Here is a 13,643-nt window from a genome sequence, read left to right as displayed (position 1 = left end):
CTATACACCTGAAATGCCACGCTAGACGCGGCTAGGAGTAATCATTTGCTAGGTTTCCGACTACATAGGATTCCTCGGTGCTGGGTGGTAATGTACTGGCCAATGTAATAACGAACGAAGAGTACTCTCATTTTTACCTAGGTGCTGAAAGACATCCAAGTTTCCTGTGATTTGCCTAGCTACTACAGAGTGTTGAATGCCTTAACCGCAGCTTCAGCTGTCACATGCGCGCTCGCAGGATTGGCACCAGTCACGATGCGGCCATCAGTGATGGTGAAAGCGTCCCAGGGACCAGGAGGAGAAACATCTGAAGTTGTGTCAGACATGCATGGAAAATCGTAGTTTGGACATAGCGTTTGAGGAAACGCATTTATTTGAAACTTACACTTGCCTCCCGAGCTTGCGGCGGAGGCCTCAATGGTCGGGCGATTCCAGCTTTTGATGGTGTCTAAAATACCTTCTTCCTCCTCACCTCGAGTAGTGAAACCAGTCACTCTTCGATCAAATATGATCGATTTTCCTGTACTAGGATCAACGATTCCCGGGAAGATGGCACCGCCATGACAGCTGCTTTAAATCAGTAACATATTTAACTTGGATCATGAACGGGCCCATACACAGCAGAGATGATACCACCATCAGTGTTCATCTTAGATGCAATGCTCTGTAGACCCTTGGCATCGGGATAGTCGATCAAAGAAGCGTGACCAGCCGAAGCGAAGAAAATACCATACTGAATTAGTTTAAACGCTTGTTAGCTTGTGTCTCTGGTATCGATAAAATCGGCTTACGTCGTTAGGGTTAATGTCACTCGGCTTCAAGAGATTGTCAAGCTTCGAACGAAATTCACTGGATTTATCCTCCCAAATAACCTTATCTTCATCGTGAAGCCAGTCCTTTTGCTCTGAGAGCCAGTCGGGCTGGTAAGATCCGGTCTCCGACACCAGATCAACATCAAAGCCTGCATTCTTGAATACTAGGAAGGGATGCAAGGCTTCAGTGATGAACAAACCTAAAAATGAAGATGATGTTACTCCTGACTCTTGAACTGTCTTTCAATCTGGAAGCTCACCAGTCTCCTTGCCCTCGGGGTACAGAGGAGCATGGGCGGAAGTGATAGCGATGAGAGCTTTGCGAGGGGGAGCCATTATGTTTTTTTTTTGGTCGAGGTTCTTTAGCTTAGCGAGGTTTCAAATCAAGCCGATGGGTTTATTTTGATGTATTTTCAAAAGGTAGATTGAAGGAAACTGAAGGAGCGTAAATATTTATACCTCTGTTGAAGCTATACTAGTCGCGAGCTTCCCACGGTGACGACATTGACTACGTCCACGACTAGCTCCGACGGAGTTTGTCAGCCTCGTTGAATATTGCGGGGGAGGTGGCGGAGGGGGCGGTGTAAAATGACTTGATCTATTATGGCCGGGAAATTGAGGGAAATTTCGTCCCCTCACTCAACTCCGTCGGACCTTGCTCGTCCAATCGAACAAGGAGGAGCCACAAATCATGGATCCCACTAGACGACGACAAAAGGTCTCTTCGGCCTGTCAGAGATGCCGTTCGCGGAAATCAGGAGTATGTTGTTCGTCATACGACTCTATACGAATTCTGACAAATGATCAGTGTGATCGACATCGACCATGCCAACTATGTGTCCGAGCTGGTGTGCCATGCGTACCTGGTAGGACTGGTGGGACAGAACAGGCTGTGGCGGTGAATATGCAGGGTAGCTCTAGCCTGAACCAGATTCGTCTCCAAGATGAAGAAAGGGCTGTTCTACCGGAACAAAGTATCGTGGAATTGAGCACGAAGGTAGGTTTCTGCTTGGCTTCATTGCTTGTTCGATGATGATTGAAATTGGAAGATTTTCTCTCGTGATTATCCGGCCTACGACACTTCAGCGTTGCCGGGAGGGAAGGAAATGGAAAGGTCAGTCTCAGCCAGCGCCAAATCATGGCAAGATATTATTGGGTCAACACTCCCTCCAAAAGGAGTGCTCGATACATTACTTGACCAGTTCTTCAATTCAGTTAATTGGTTTATGATGGTAGCATTCCTAGAATCGAGCCCGTTATTGCGCGTCCTGACTCCATTCCAGGTCTTTCATGAGGAACATTTTCGACGACGCTACGAGAACCTGTTAACATCTACTCAAGGTGTAGAACCAGTCGATAACAACCTCCTTTGGGTTACGTTGATGGCTCTTGGACTAGGCGCCCATTATTCCCTATTGGGCGGATCCACCGGTCAAGACGAATCTTCACTGCGACTATTTTCCGAGAGCATTTTCACACAAGTTGAACATAAATTTTGCCGTATCATTGGCTCACCGAATGTCGAGGCTGTTCAAATTTGTATACTCTTAGGTAGCTTCCATTTGTTCAATGGCCGTCCCACAGTTGGGTTTGGTATACTTGGAAGCGGTGTCAAGATCGCCCAGATCATGGGATTACATCGGGAGTCTATGTGGAAGGGTATTTCCAGTATCAACAGAGAGTTGAGGCGGCGGTCATGGTGGGCACTTGAAGTTTTTGACAAGTACGCATCACTGATGATCCATGTCTTTTCTTTTCTTGCTTTTCCGTTGCGAAGCTCAGACGAATTCTAATGATGCACCAGATATGCTGCTATCGCCTTCGGAAGACCCTGCACAATAGATGAGTCCGATTGCAGCGTTGATCCTCCAGTCGATGTATGCCTTGAAGGAAAACTGGTCTCACCTCGAAATTCACTACTGGAATACCATCGACAAAAGTTCAAACTGTATCGACTGATGGGCCCTTTCCTAGGCCGCAGGAGCCAGACGAATCGACTGGAAACAGTAAACAACCTCCACGGTCAGCTCATTCTCTGGCAAAGGGAGCTACCTGGAAGTCTACGATTACAGACCTACAAGGACGATGTGCCCTCGGAGAAGCCATCTCTCTACCAGTTGCAGGCATTAGCGCTTCAATTAACCTATGACAATCTCCAGATTATCCTCCACAGAAGCGTGGCTTTTGGGGACAGCCGTCACTGCATGACTGGTGATGGTAGCACTGCCCGTAGACAGGACTCATCTCTTCACAGAGAAGAATTGCTCCAGTCTGCGTTACGAACGTCGGAGCTGGGCCAGTATAGTCACATCCTCCAGGCTTGTCGCAGAACACACGCTGTTATGCATGTTGGTATATGCCTTTTCACGGCAGGTGTAGTTCTCTGCGCAGTGAGCCTTTCGGAGCCATTATCGCTTTCCAGCCAAAAAGCAAAAGCAGGGATTATGGCTATCATCCGTCTGCATCAGAACAACCTTTCGGATCAGCATCTTCTTTCGGCCCAAAGCGCGAAAATTCTCGAGGACTCAGTAGCTGCGGTCATGCAATTCGAACAGCAGCTCATCCTTGGCCATCTTCCGCCTAGATCGCCCAACGTTCGGCCCAGAACTTTGATCGAAGATGATGTGGTCACGCCAGCTGGCCAGGATAGTCGTCCCGACACTTCACGGGCTACAGAGAACGAAGCCTTTTTGGCCCCTTTACAGGAAGGTAGGGCCATATATATGCATATATGCACCGAGTCATCAAAACTATGAACATGCTTCTGATTTTCATCTCAATTCTTATAGTATTTGCTGAGCACCTGCAAGATGGAGCGCTAGGAATCGAATCGACGGATGATATGCCACAGAATTCGGCCGGTTCCTATGAGGAGTCTTTAATGCTAGCACCTCCGATGTTTTCTTGGGACGGAGGCTTATATTCAACGATCGATCCTGAATTTGCCGATGCAAATCAACTATGGTTATGGTCAGACCATACATTACAAAACTTCTTCTAGATTAAGCGACTCTCAACAATGTCAATTTCATGAAGTGAGGAAATTTGAGAAATGATATTTTCACTTAGATCGAGGTTATATGCGATCCTGAAGGCGGGCACCACGCATAACCTGGATCACTCGGCCATTTTGAAGGCGCAAAGATTGAAAAGTCCTGAGGGTGAATAAATATCTTTTTGGTTCCTTCGGTTGTGTATGTTTATAGAGCGGTTTAAAATAATAAGTTAAGCTGATGGTTCTCCTGGAGTTGGCTCATGCTATAGTATACCAAAACTGAGCGCCCTTGGCCAACAACCACCGATCACTAAAAGTGGGATAGTAAATTTAGAGTATGAAAGAAAGTACAATCAAAAGGTCATTGTATTTTTGCTAGAAATACTTTTATAGGAGCCACAGAAACCTTAGATAATCACCCCATGCTTACCTACTCCGTTTGGAAGGTTTTGATCGTCGTTCAAGGTTACTAAGAGGTAACTTTTGTGGCTTAAAGCTCCCGAGGTCTCCGTGGCAAATTGCGTCGATCTTAACTCTAAATATTACCCGGGGGTGGGGCGGGAGGGAACCTTGGAAGCTTTGTAAGTCCGTCGGACTTTGGTGCACAGACGTACCTAGGTAGCTTCCGTATTCCGTCGGGATGGAAATTACAAAAGGTGGGATAGTAAATTTGAAGGTACGAAAGAAAGCAAAATCAAAAGGTCATTGTATTTTTGCTTAGAAATACTTTTACAGGAGCTACAGAAACCGTCCACGGGTGGAACCTTGGAATAAATTGACACTTAGATAAGCACCACTGCTTAGGGTGTAATTATAAAGCGTGTTTGAAGCTCTGTTTTCGCCTTCTTACTTTTTACGACACAATTGGCAAGGAATACACTTTTTCGAAAATTCTGTTTGATCTTACATCATGTCTGAGACAATGAGGGCAGTTGGTAGGTAATAAACCTCTGGGCTAATGTGACAAACGTTGCTGACTCCATGGCTAGTCGTCAAAGACGGCAAAGGGCCAGCCAATTCGATGTCTATAGAGCAGATCCCAAAGCCTACGCTCGCTACCGGCCAGGCGCTGGTCAAGATCAAGTCCTTTGGCCTCAACCGTATGGATTTGCTTCAGAGGGAGGGTTTATACCCTTTACCGCCGCAGGCACCTGAGACCATGGGAGTCGAGTTTTCCGGCACTATCGAGGCTGTTATACCCGATGAAAAGTGCGATTTCAAACTTGGAGACGAGGTGTTTGGCCTTGCTTATGGAGGTTCGTAATTCATCATTACGCCCTACTGAATCCTATACTGAAGTATATTAGGAGCCTACGCCGAATACATTTGCGTTTCGGTCGATATGCTTATTCATAAACCTGCGTCGCTTTCATGGGATGAAGCTGCTGGTATCCCGGAAGTGAGAAATGCTCTACCTCAAAAATAATGCCTACACTTCACTGTTATGTTACTGACTTCTACTTCAAAAGACCTGGGTCACAGCCTCGCAGGCGCTCTTCCTCATTGGGAACTTCAAGCCTGGTCAGTCCGTGTTATGGCATGCTGGCGCCTCATCGGTCTCGATCTCTGGTATCCAGCTTGCCAAGGCAGAGGGAGCCAAGGAGATCTACGCCACAGCCGGCTCGCAAGAGAAAATCGACTTCCTTGTCAAGGAACTCGGTGTTACTGCCGCATTCAATTACAAAACTCAGGACTGGGCAGCTGAGGTGAAAAAGGCAACGAAAGGCGAGGGCGTTAATCTTATTGTTGACTTCATTGGCGCAACCTATTTCCAGGGTAACCTTAACGCTGCTGCATATGACGGTAGTATTGTACTATTGGGTTTGATGGGTGGAGCGAAGCTGCCTAATAACGTTGATATCTCCGCGTTGCTATTCAAAAGGGTCAGCATAGAGGGTAGTACTCTTCGTGGCCGGGCACTCGACTATCAGCGAAAGCTGAGAGATACCCTCGTTCAGCATGCTCTTCCAAAGTTCAAAGATGGGACTTTCAAAGTTTTCATTGAGAAGGTTTTCCCTTTCTCCCAGATTGTGGATGCCCATAAGCTGCTGGAGAGCAACACTACAAAGGGCAAATTGATTTGTAGGATTGACTAAGATTGCGTGGCATTGGCTCAAGCTCTCTACGTCAGTCTGTCAAACAGTGGCACTTTGATTTTAGAAAATTACAAGCGCTTTAAAAAGACTGTATCGCTGGAAGTAGTAACGACTAGGAATATGCGTATAATGTTATAAGGTACAGTATATTTCGAAAACAGATCTCCCCCATAAAATACTTGCTGTATGCTCGGTGTTAGATGTGTTTGTTCCTCACTTTGGTGGCGAAAGTGCATATGTGGGAAAGGTGAAGAGAACAAGTTACCTTATTTAATTGAAGTAGTCCATAGCGAAGTTTTCAAAGATACATAGACTTGATGCATCGTGTGATATGGAGCACTACTACCAAATATGTAATAATTACCTCTTTGTAGTAAGCAGAAAAGAGGCATCATGGATTCAAAGCTTTGACCTTGGATCTGGGTCCATTTAAGGTTATTGGTGCGATTACCCAAGTCCGACGGAACGCCCGCGGGCCCCACCGCCATCTCCGTCGGGAACGCTTTTCCAACGGAGCCCTCCGTATTCGGATTTGTTTTCGAGGATAACCTCACCCAGAAAGTGCCAGAAAGTCTCTTTAGCTTGGCATAGATGTCGTCAACGCAAGCTGAGGGTACGTCATTGCCGTGTCCTGACTTGACTGCGATTAGGCGTGTGGCTAAAAATTCCTACATATCGCTTTAGTACCGTGGCATTTATGTGTATAGAGTACGGGCCGGTGCAACATGTACACCTTGGGGAGAGTCAAATTACCGGAGGCGTTAGAGAAGTGCAGTAACGAAGAAAGGGGGCAACGAAAGAAATGAAAAGGCAAAGCAACATCAGTGAAGTTGAAAGGATCGCCAATTAAGTACTCGGAGGAGCATGGTCCCTTGTGGTCGAATCCTACCATAGCATCGTGAATACCCCCTCTCAAAATTCGATATGGGTTGTATAGCATCATTTATTCTGGTAGATTGATGCTATAATTGTATACATGTAATGTGGAACGACGATACAAATCATGAACAGCACTTTGACAGCTCAAATCACATCCTTCCGCTCCCAACCACATGCCCGTTTTGAATCAGGCCCATCAATTGGATGTGGCTCACTCGGGTCATGGTACTCGGCAGTATAAGGGTTCGGATCTTTCCTTTGATCCAAGTTTCCCAACGTGTGGTTGACCTCGCGATGTTTAGCCTCATCTGCCCTAATATAAAGCAAAAGGTCGACCATCCGACGCTTGCCTTCTGGCATTTCCCAGTATTTGACCGCGATGTCAGGGGCCGCGAGGTTGGTCCAAAGTGGCAATTTCCCAGCTTCAATATCGTGAATAGCATGTGTATACGTGACCACGGCTTCTTCCTCTAGGTATCCCACAAATCGATGGCAGGTTCGGGGCGAGATGAGGTAGGACAAGAAGAACATATTGAAGAAGACACCCTGAGCCCCAAGAACCATTAGGCGCATGAAAGGGCCCGGCTCCGCAAGTTTCATGAAGGTCAGCAAATGCATACGTTCATTGTAGGCTTCTTCAATCAGAGATTCGATCCTGTGTGCCGATGTCAATAAAAGCGAGGATCAAAATATATAAATCTTCCGATAGGCTTACCATCCATGATCTCTTTTCATCTGCCGAATGCTCTTCAGGTGTCGCAACATCCCCCCAGCCATCCCAGGAACCCCTGCTACCGACTCCAAAAAGATGAACCGAATCAACCATTTTCTTTCATCCATAACGAACCTTTTAGCAACTTTTTCGTCTTTTTTGGGGTTCCGATACCCAGTAGCAAAGTCAGTACCCCATCGGAGTAATTGCACAAGGCTGAGGGCGACTTTGTCAGACATGCAACGGGCGTCGCGGTGAGCAACGCAAATGTCTCGCATGTCCTTCTCCGAATAGCTATGGCTGTGTTCAGTATGCGTATGTTTGGCAGACAGGGTGCGCCATGGTCAGAGGCTTCGCAGGGTAAAAGTGAGCGTACATTGGATGATGCCAGATGATCTTGGTTTCCTTGATTTTCCTACTATCAGGTGGGGGTAACAGGTTTCTTAATGACTGCTGCTTGGAGGTAGAGAATTTCATTTTTTGGGCCAGAAAGGGTCCATGGTGGCTTTCTTTGGCGTTTTTGTCTTGTCGTAGCGAAGCTACAGACCAGAGCCGATGAGGAGCAGTGGTCAATGTTGAACAGGTTAAAACACCTGGTTTAGGGAGCCCTCTTGGGACACCTATCGCTCGTGCACACATCATGTTGGTTGTTTTGGATCGTCCAGAGAAACAAAGCACATATGAAAGTTAAGAAATAAACAATCGTTAACCAGGGCGAATTGACCTTCAAGAACATATAACAAAACCATTATATACATACCCAAAAAACACGGGAATCCGATACGGAACTCCGAACATGGAAAAAGCCCGCTTGGCGCATACCTCAGTTCCGCCCAAATTTCTTCTCTGGAGCTTCCTCCCTGAATAGATCCAAAAAGGCATTTGCCTTACGGAGTACCCAGATCTGGACTGCTTGACTCATGCCGGAAGCACCGAGCGGGTCGGAAACAAATCGGTCGCACCAGGACATTGGAAGGTGGAGACGCCACATCCCGGAAGACCCGATTGGGGTTCCGACTCGGGCTTTTTAGCCCGAGGCAGCGCCTCATTGTATAGGAATCGGCCGTGTATATAGTAAGGACTATAGCGTCCCCTGGCCAACTAGTACTTGAGATTCAAGAAACTGATCAATTTGGCTCTTTTATTTAGTATTCGTTCATCTCTGGCCTGCATTCAAGGTTGTATTGCAAGCCTAGAAACACCTGCGGTTTCTTTATCACATTCCATTAGGGCTAGGACCTAGAAGAAAACAGAATGGCTCTGCTTGCGAGATTTCCTGTTCGCCGAGTTTTGCAGTCGAAAAGCCTTCGTTCTTGCCAATTGAACAAACAACCACCATCGTCCCAGGTCACCCGGCGTGCATTGACCTTGAAACATCACGGAGACACAAATCCAGCAGATGGAACTACCACACGAGTACGGAATAAAATCTTTCGAAACACAAAGCGGATTGCATTGGTCTCGCTTATTGGAGGCGTTTCAATTGTGGCATACAGTATCTACCACCTCAACAACCCCCGGGAACAACTCCAGCCAGATCCCAGCAAGAAAACTCTTGTAATTCTGGGAACGGGATGGGGATCGACATCATTGCTGAAAGAGATTGATTCTTCAAACTACAATGTCGTGGTGATATCATCACGCAACTATTTTCTTTTCACCCCCTTGCTGCCGTCTTGCGTGACCGGTTTACTAGACACTCGGTCTCTGATGGAACCCATTCGGAATATCTTGCGTCACAAAACGACAGCGGTCAAATTCTACGATGCGGAAGCAACAAATATCGATTATGAAAAAAGGGTGGTGCATTTCAAGAGTGACTCCAATGACTCGTCCGCTGGTGAAATCCCGTTCGACTTGCTTGTTGTCGGAGTTGGTGCGGAGAATGCTACCTTTGGTACGTCCACCTGATTTTACTGAAAACTAGAGCTTGAAGGATACATGCTGATGCGCGTTTAGGAATTGAGGGTGTGAAGGACCATGCCTGCTTCCTTAAGGAAGCAGAAGATGCGCAAAAGATTCGCAGGGAAGTGATGGCCCGCGTCGAACAAGCTGCTCTCAAGGGCCAAGCGCAAGAGGAAATTAACCGACTTTTGCATATGGTTGTTGTGGGAGGTGGCCCTACGGGAATTGAGATAGCGGCTGAGTTGCAAGACTTCTTCAAAGACGATTTGAAGAAATGGCTTCCAGAGCTTTCGGATAAACTCACGGTCACCTTGATTGAAGCCCTTCCAACTGTGTGCACACCGCAGCAATGCTCTTTTTCTAGTTTTGATACTAACCGCAATCCTTAGGTGCTTCCAATGTTTTCCAAGAAATTGATCAATTTCACCGAGTTAACTTTTCAGGAAGAAAGTATTGCGATCCGGAAAAGGACGATGGTTAAAAGGGTTTCAGACACGGAAATCGAAGTGGAGTCCCGGGACCTTGATGGTACCATCAGAAAGGAGGTGATTCCTTATGGAGTTTTGATCTGGGCGGGCGGTAATGCCGTCCGCCCGATTGTGAAGGACTTCATGGGCCAACTTCCATCCCAAGCTACTTCTCGTCGAGGACTCGCTGTTGATGACTACCTTCAGGTGAAAGGTACTAGTGGGGTTTGGGCGGTGGGTGACTGTACTCAGACCTCCTTCGCGCCAACAGCCCAGGTTGCTAGCCAGCAGGGTGCCTTTTTGGGCAAACTCCTCAACGCCATGGCAACAGCAGAGAAACAATCGCTCAACAATATTGCTGGTGAAGTCGACCAGCCGCTTCTCGGATCAAAGGCAGCCAAGGCATTCAATTATATCCACCAGGGAAGCCTGGCTTATATTGGTAACGAACGGGCCATTGCGGATATCCCGCTGCTGGGTATGAATGTCGCAAGTGGCGGACAATGGACTTTCCTCTTCTGGCGTGTGGCCTACGTTAAGATGTGCCTCAGTGGTATGTGCTCAATTCCATTCAGGTTTGATATCCGTTAACCCTGCTTAACTCGACCATAGTTCGCAACCGATATTTTATCATGGGTGATTGGCTCAGAGTTCAACTGTTTGGCCGGGATGTGTCCAGTCAATAGCGTTTGATGGTGGTCGAGAGGTTAGAAGAAAAATGCATATATAGAATTTGTGTGATATCGTTAGTTCCGTTTTTAATTATTTATTATATTTTCACGTCAAAGAGTTGGTTCATGACTTTCGTAGAGCAATGAGGGCTGACTCAAAACTGCAACAAATTTTGGTGAAGCACACTGATCTCACTTGAACAACATACTCAAATCCAACAGCATAAGTTTAACCGATTTCGTGGAAACTATAATTACTTCCCAAAGGCGTACTCACTTCTTTTTTCCAACATGGCTTACATTTGTTCTTACTGTGAATTGGTATCAGGGCCATGTTGTAATTCTCGCTACGTATGTGTAGTAAAATGCCTGAAAAATGGTAAGGAGCGTGCATAGTTCGATTAATACAGTGTGTTCTCTAATAGACCAGTGACCAAAAATAAAAACTTTAGAACAAAAATGTACAAGGAAGAAACCAAATTACATGCTGCTACCATTTTAGCCAAGGGCGTCAGAATCCAGAGATGGCAGGAGTTTGGTATTTTATTACTGATGCACGTACACTACGTGACTAAGAAACAGGCGATCAAAAGAAGTCAAGATAATTGCTGATGATGATCTAAATACTGCCATAAAGCTCTCTAAATAGCTTCATGGGGACAAAGAGGCAAAGGCATTAGAGCCACAAAGGAGCAGAGAAAGGTCTGTCAAGCTGCATGTAAGCGGCGTCAATGCATCAACTACTCTCCAACATAGGCTATCCCTGTGATCGCACCTCCGATGTCAGGGAAAATGGTGCTCTTGCAGGACCCATCCAAATTGGCACTGTACAGAGAGCCTCCAAGATCGCCGAAAAACATGCGGCCATTCTTCAGGTCCAAAGCAAGTCCAATCCCTTCATGAAGCTTGCGAACCAGGATCTGTGGTTGCAAGTTGTTCGCTGACACATCCGCAAGGGCGACTGAATTTACAGTGTTGCCATGTGGTGGATCACCACGATCAGTCCAGTACAGTGTCCCAGAAACGTGGTCCAATTCCAAGTCGATGGGTTCCGGAAGATTGTCCAGAAGAATCTGGATATCTCCGTTCTTTTCGAGACTCATTCGAAAAATGCGTCCTTTGTTCCCTTTCGACGGTCCTTTCTGCGTCCAAAAGACAGACTTAGATTCCTCGTCTACAGCAATGCCGACACACCAGTTCTGCGAAACCTGGCTGTCTGTATTGGTGATGCCAGCCTGGTAAAGCACCTCGATGTCACTGCCATCCATATTCGCCCTCATAACTCTCATGCCTTCTCGGTCTGACCAGTACAACTTTTGTGACTTCGGCGCAATGGTCATCTGCTTCGGTGTATGTGTCTGGCCTTGTGGGATGATTGTCACGATGTTGTTGCCGGAAAAATCACATCGTTGTATGGACCCGTCGTTAGCGGAAGGGATTCCCATATTCGTCCAGTATATGTGCTGGCAACCCGTGTCAATGGCGATTCCGTCGGGCAGAGTGTTGATGTTGGTAACCAGCTCACGGATATCAGAACCATCCGATTGGCAAGTGAGAATGCGGCCACTGGGTTCCGGATATGTTGAAATTCCAATGTCGAGGAAATAGAGTCGACCCGTACGAGTCGCAGCAAGGGGAGATTGGACCATTTCGAGAGTATATTGTTATAAAAAGAGATCAAAAGAAATCGGGTGTTTAAGATTTCGCGCAGGAAAGAATTGATAGGTAAGTGAACTGGGCGGCAAATCATAACCTTAAGTACTTTCTCCATTGCGTACTGCGACCTCCCGAATGGTGGCTACTGTGTTTCAGACGATTGACTATTATCTGGCATGGACGAGCAGGCCGGATTGTCCGCTGTCCAGACTTGGTCGCTTCCGGAGTATAGCCGGGAGCCTAACTGGTATGTTCCGTTGACCCGCTTTGGAGTTCCGAAACCTTCGAAGCCGTGACTATCGACTGTCCCGACTCCGAGGAAAGCCGTCCAGCCGTATGTTACGGGAGCTTTCGGCAGACCATACAGAGCGTGGTTCCCATTGCCCCTGTGGTTCCCGGTTCTTCGCGGAACCGCGCCGAGTGGGGATTATTAATATGACCTTAATGCCCAGGTGCGCATCACCAACATACATACTTTGTGCCATACCACTACGCTAAAGTCGTCAAGAGCTCAAAATGTCGTCCGAAGTTATCAACCAGGTTGCCATTCTTACAGCCAAGCCAGAAATGCTTGATGAAGTAAGTCAAATCATTAACTAGTATGGCTGACCAGGCCTGTGTCGTTTCTGACTTTCTCTTCCCCCAAATGTGGATCTTTTTGAACTGATGAACTTTGTGTCGCGTCCTACCTATAGCTCGTTGGCGAATTAGCCAATATTACCCGGGGGTGCAAGAGAATGAGCCTGAGACTATTCTATACTATGCCTTCTCTATTGCTCATGCAAATGAAGTCATAGTAGTTGAGAGGTGCGTCCATGCTCTATCCTCATTTGCTCCTTTTGTAGCTTGGCAATATCTATTAGTCCCTTCTAACAACCTTCTTTTCAGATACGCAAACCAGGCCGCATTGGAAAGACATCGCGCTGCTCCTTACTTTCAGGAACTCATTAGGAAGGCCCCAACTTTGTTGGCGAAACCTTTGGAGCTCAAGGCCGGCAGACACTTGTTCCAGACTCTGCACAAGTCATGCGCCTATGATCTGCTATGAGAATGTCTATCTCTTGCTGATCACTTTCTCTTTTTGAATATTTTGTCGATTTGTGTCTTGTACGTAAGTGTAAGTGTGCCTCAACTAGACACAATACCAGCCGAATTCGAATACATTTCTCAAGTTTGATAGATATTATTTGACCTAAATTAATTGTAAATTGTTGCTTTGTTAACTATGACGTATTGTCATTTAGCGTTTGCATCCAACAATTGGCTTTTTTTTACTTTTGCGAGGGGGCCAATCCATGTACTCTTCGCCAAAATGCCGGCGAAGGTTGGCAAGAGCCTCGGCGCCCACGCCACTCTCGTAGGTTCGACATGTCGAAGAGGCAGATCTACTAAGCGATGGTAATCCACGGATGGTTTATGGAGTGACTTCACGATTTCAACAACTTGTTTA

The 13,643-nt window shown here is 46.7% G+C and overlaps 7 protein-coding genes across 7 annotated transcripts; 4 read left to right on the top strand and 3 right to left on the bottom strand.

The window, feature by feature from the left end:
* Positions 1–146: 146 nt before the first annotated feature.
* Positions 147–1,402, bottom strand: N7471_005005 (class I glutamine amidotransferase-like protein). Its single transcript, XM_057277724.1, has 5 exons — positions 1,073–1,402; positions 792–1,012; positions 618–733; positions 386–567; positions 147–307 (listed from the first exon to the last, which is right to left on the bottom strand). Exons 1-5 carry the CDS (start codon positions 1,146–1,148, stop codon positions 183–185), a joined length of 720 nt encoding a protein of 239 aa, XP_057137334.1. The 5' UTR covers positions 1,149–1,402; the 3' UTR covers positions 147–182.
* Positions 1,403–1,503: 101 nt separating this feature from the next.
* Positions 1,504–3,813, top strand: N7471_005004 (Zn(II)2Cys6 transcription factor; the record flags this gene model as incomplete). The annotated part of the gene is made up of 6 exons (XM_057277723.1): positions 1,504–1,572; positions 1,621–1,809; positions 1,862–2,044; positions 2,096–2,535; positions 2,617–3,521; positions 3,602–3,813. 6 exons carry the CDS (start codon positions 1,504–1,506, stop codon positions 3,811–3,813), a joined length of 1,998 nt encoding a protein of 665 aa, XP_057137333.1.
* A 904-nt stretch (positions 3,814–4,717) lies between these two features.
* On the top strand, positions 4,718–5,903 carry N7471_005003 (NAD(P)H-quinone oxidoreductase; the record flags this gene model as incomplete). The annotated part of the gene is made up of 4 exons (XM_057277722.1): positions 4,718–4,742; positions 4,797–5,063; positions 5,115–5,206; positions 5,277–5,903. The coding sequence occupies 4 exons, from the start codon at positions 4,718–4,720 to the stop codon at positions 5,901–5,903; spliced, it is 1,011 nt and encodes a 336-aa protein (XP_057137332.1).
* A 1,023-nt stretch (positions 5,904–6,926) lies between these two features.
* Positions 6,927–7,971, bottom strand: N7471_005002 (alternative oxidase; the record flags this gene model as incomplete). Its single annotated transcript, XM_057277721.1, has 3 exons — positions 6,927–7,437; positions 7,498–7,788; positions 7,871–7,971. 3 exons carry the CDS (start codon positions 7,969–7,971, stop codon positions 6,927–6,929), a joined length of 903 nt encoding a protein of 300 aa, XP_057137331.1.
* A 777-nt stretch (positions 7,972–8,748) lies between these two features.
* Positions 8,749–10,552, top strand: N7471_005001 (External alternative NADH-ubiquinone oxidoreductase mitochondrial; the record flags this gene model as incomplete). The annotated part of the gene is made up of 4 exons (XM_057277720.1): positions 8,749–9,391; positions 9,454–9,731; positions 9,789–10,419; positions 10,479–10,552. The coding sequence occupies 4 exons, from the start codon at positions 8,749–8,751 to the stop codon at positions 10,550–10,552; spliced, it is 1,626 nt and encodes a 541-aa protein (XP_057137330.1).
* A 725-nt stretch (positions 10,553–11,277) lies between these two features.
* On the bottom strand, positions 11,278–12,186 carry N7471_005000 (uncharacterized protein; the record flags this gene model as incomplete). Its single annotated transcript, XM_057277719.1, has 1 exon — positions 11,278–12,186. The coding sequence occupies one exon, from the start codon at positions 12,184–12,186 to the stop codon at positions 11,278–11,280; it is 909 nt and encodes a 302-aa protein (XP_057137329.1).
* Positions 12,187–12,667: 481 nt separating this feature from the next.
* N7471_004999 (putative quinol monooxygenase) lies at positions 12,668–13,339 on the top strand. The gene is made up of 3 exons (XM_057277718.1): positions 12,668–12,772; positions 12,889–12,983; positions 13,082–13,339. The coding sequence occupies exons 1-3, from the start codon at positions 12,710–12,712 to the stop codon at positions 13,239–13,241; spliced, it is 318 nt and encodes a 105-aa protein (XP_057137328.1). The 5' UTR covers positions 12,668–12,709; the 3' UTR covers positions 13,242–13,339.
* Positions 13,340–13,643: the final 304 nt, after the last annotated feature.

The sequence above is a fragment of the Penicillium samsonianum genome (genome assembly GCF_028829775.1).
Source record: "Penicillium samsonianum strain IBT 33392 chromosome Unknown utg000003l_segment0_segment0, whole genome shotgun sequence".
NCBI classification, from domain to species: domain Eukaryota; kingdom Fungi; phylum Ascomycota; class Eurotiomycetes; order Eurotiales; family Aspergillaceae; genus Penicillium; species Penicillium samsonianum.
The sequence above is the reverse complement of the archived record's forward strand: the minus strand, read 5'-3'. Positions and strand labels throughout refer to the sequence as shown.

Coding starts and splice junctions, on each gene's coding strand:
- N7471_005005 (XM_057277724.1), bottom strand. CDS start 1,148: ATGGCTCCCCCTCGCAAAGCTCTCATCGCTATCACTTCCGCCCATGCT. Junction 1,013..1,072: donor CCCCGAGGGCAAGGAGACTG/GTGAGCTTCCAG, acceptor CTTCATTTTTAG/GTTTGTTCATCACTGAAGCC. Junction 308..385: donor CGCAAGCTCGGGAGGCAAGT/GTAAGTTTCAAA, acceptor ACACAACTTCAG/ATGTTTCTCCTCCTGGTCCC.
- N7471_004999 (XM_057277718.1), top strand. CDS start 12,710: ATGTCGTCCGAAGTTATCAACCAGGTTGCCATTCTTACAGCCAAGCCA. Junction 12,773..12,888: donor AGCCAGAAATGCTTGATGAA/GTAAGTCAAATC, acceptor TCCTACCTATAG/CTCGTTGGCGAATTAGCCAA. Junction 12,984..13,081: donor CTATTGCTCATGCAAATGAA/GTCATAGTAGTT, acceptor CCTTCTTTTCAG/ATACGCAAACCAGGCCGCAT.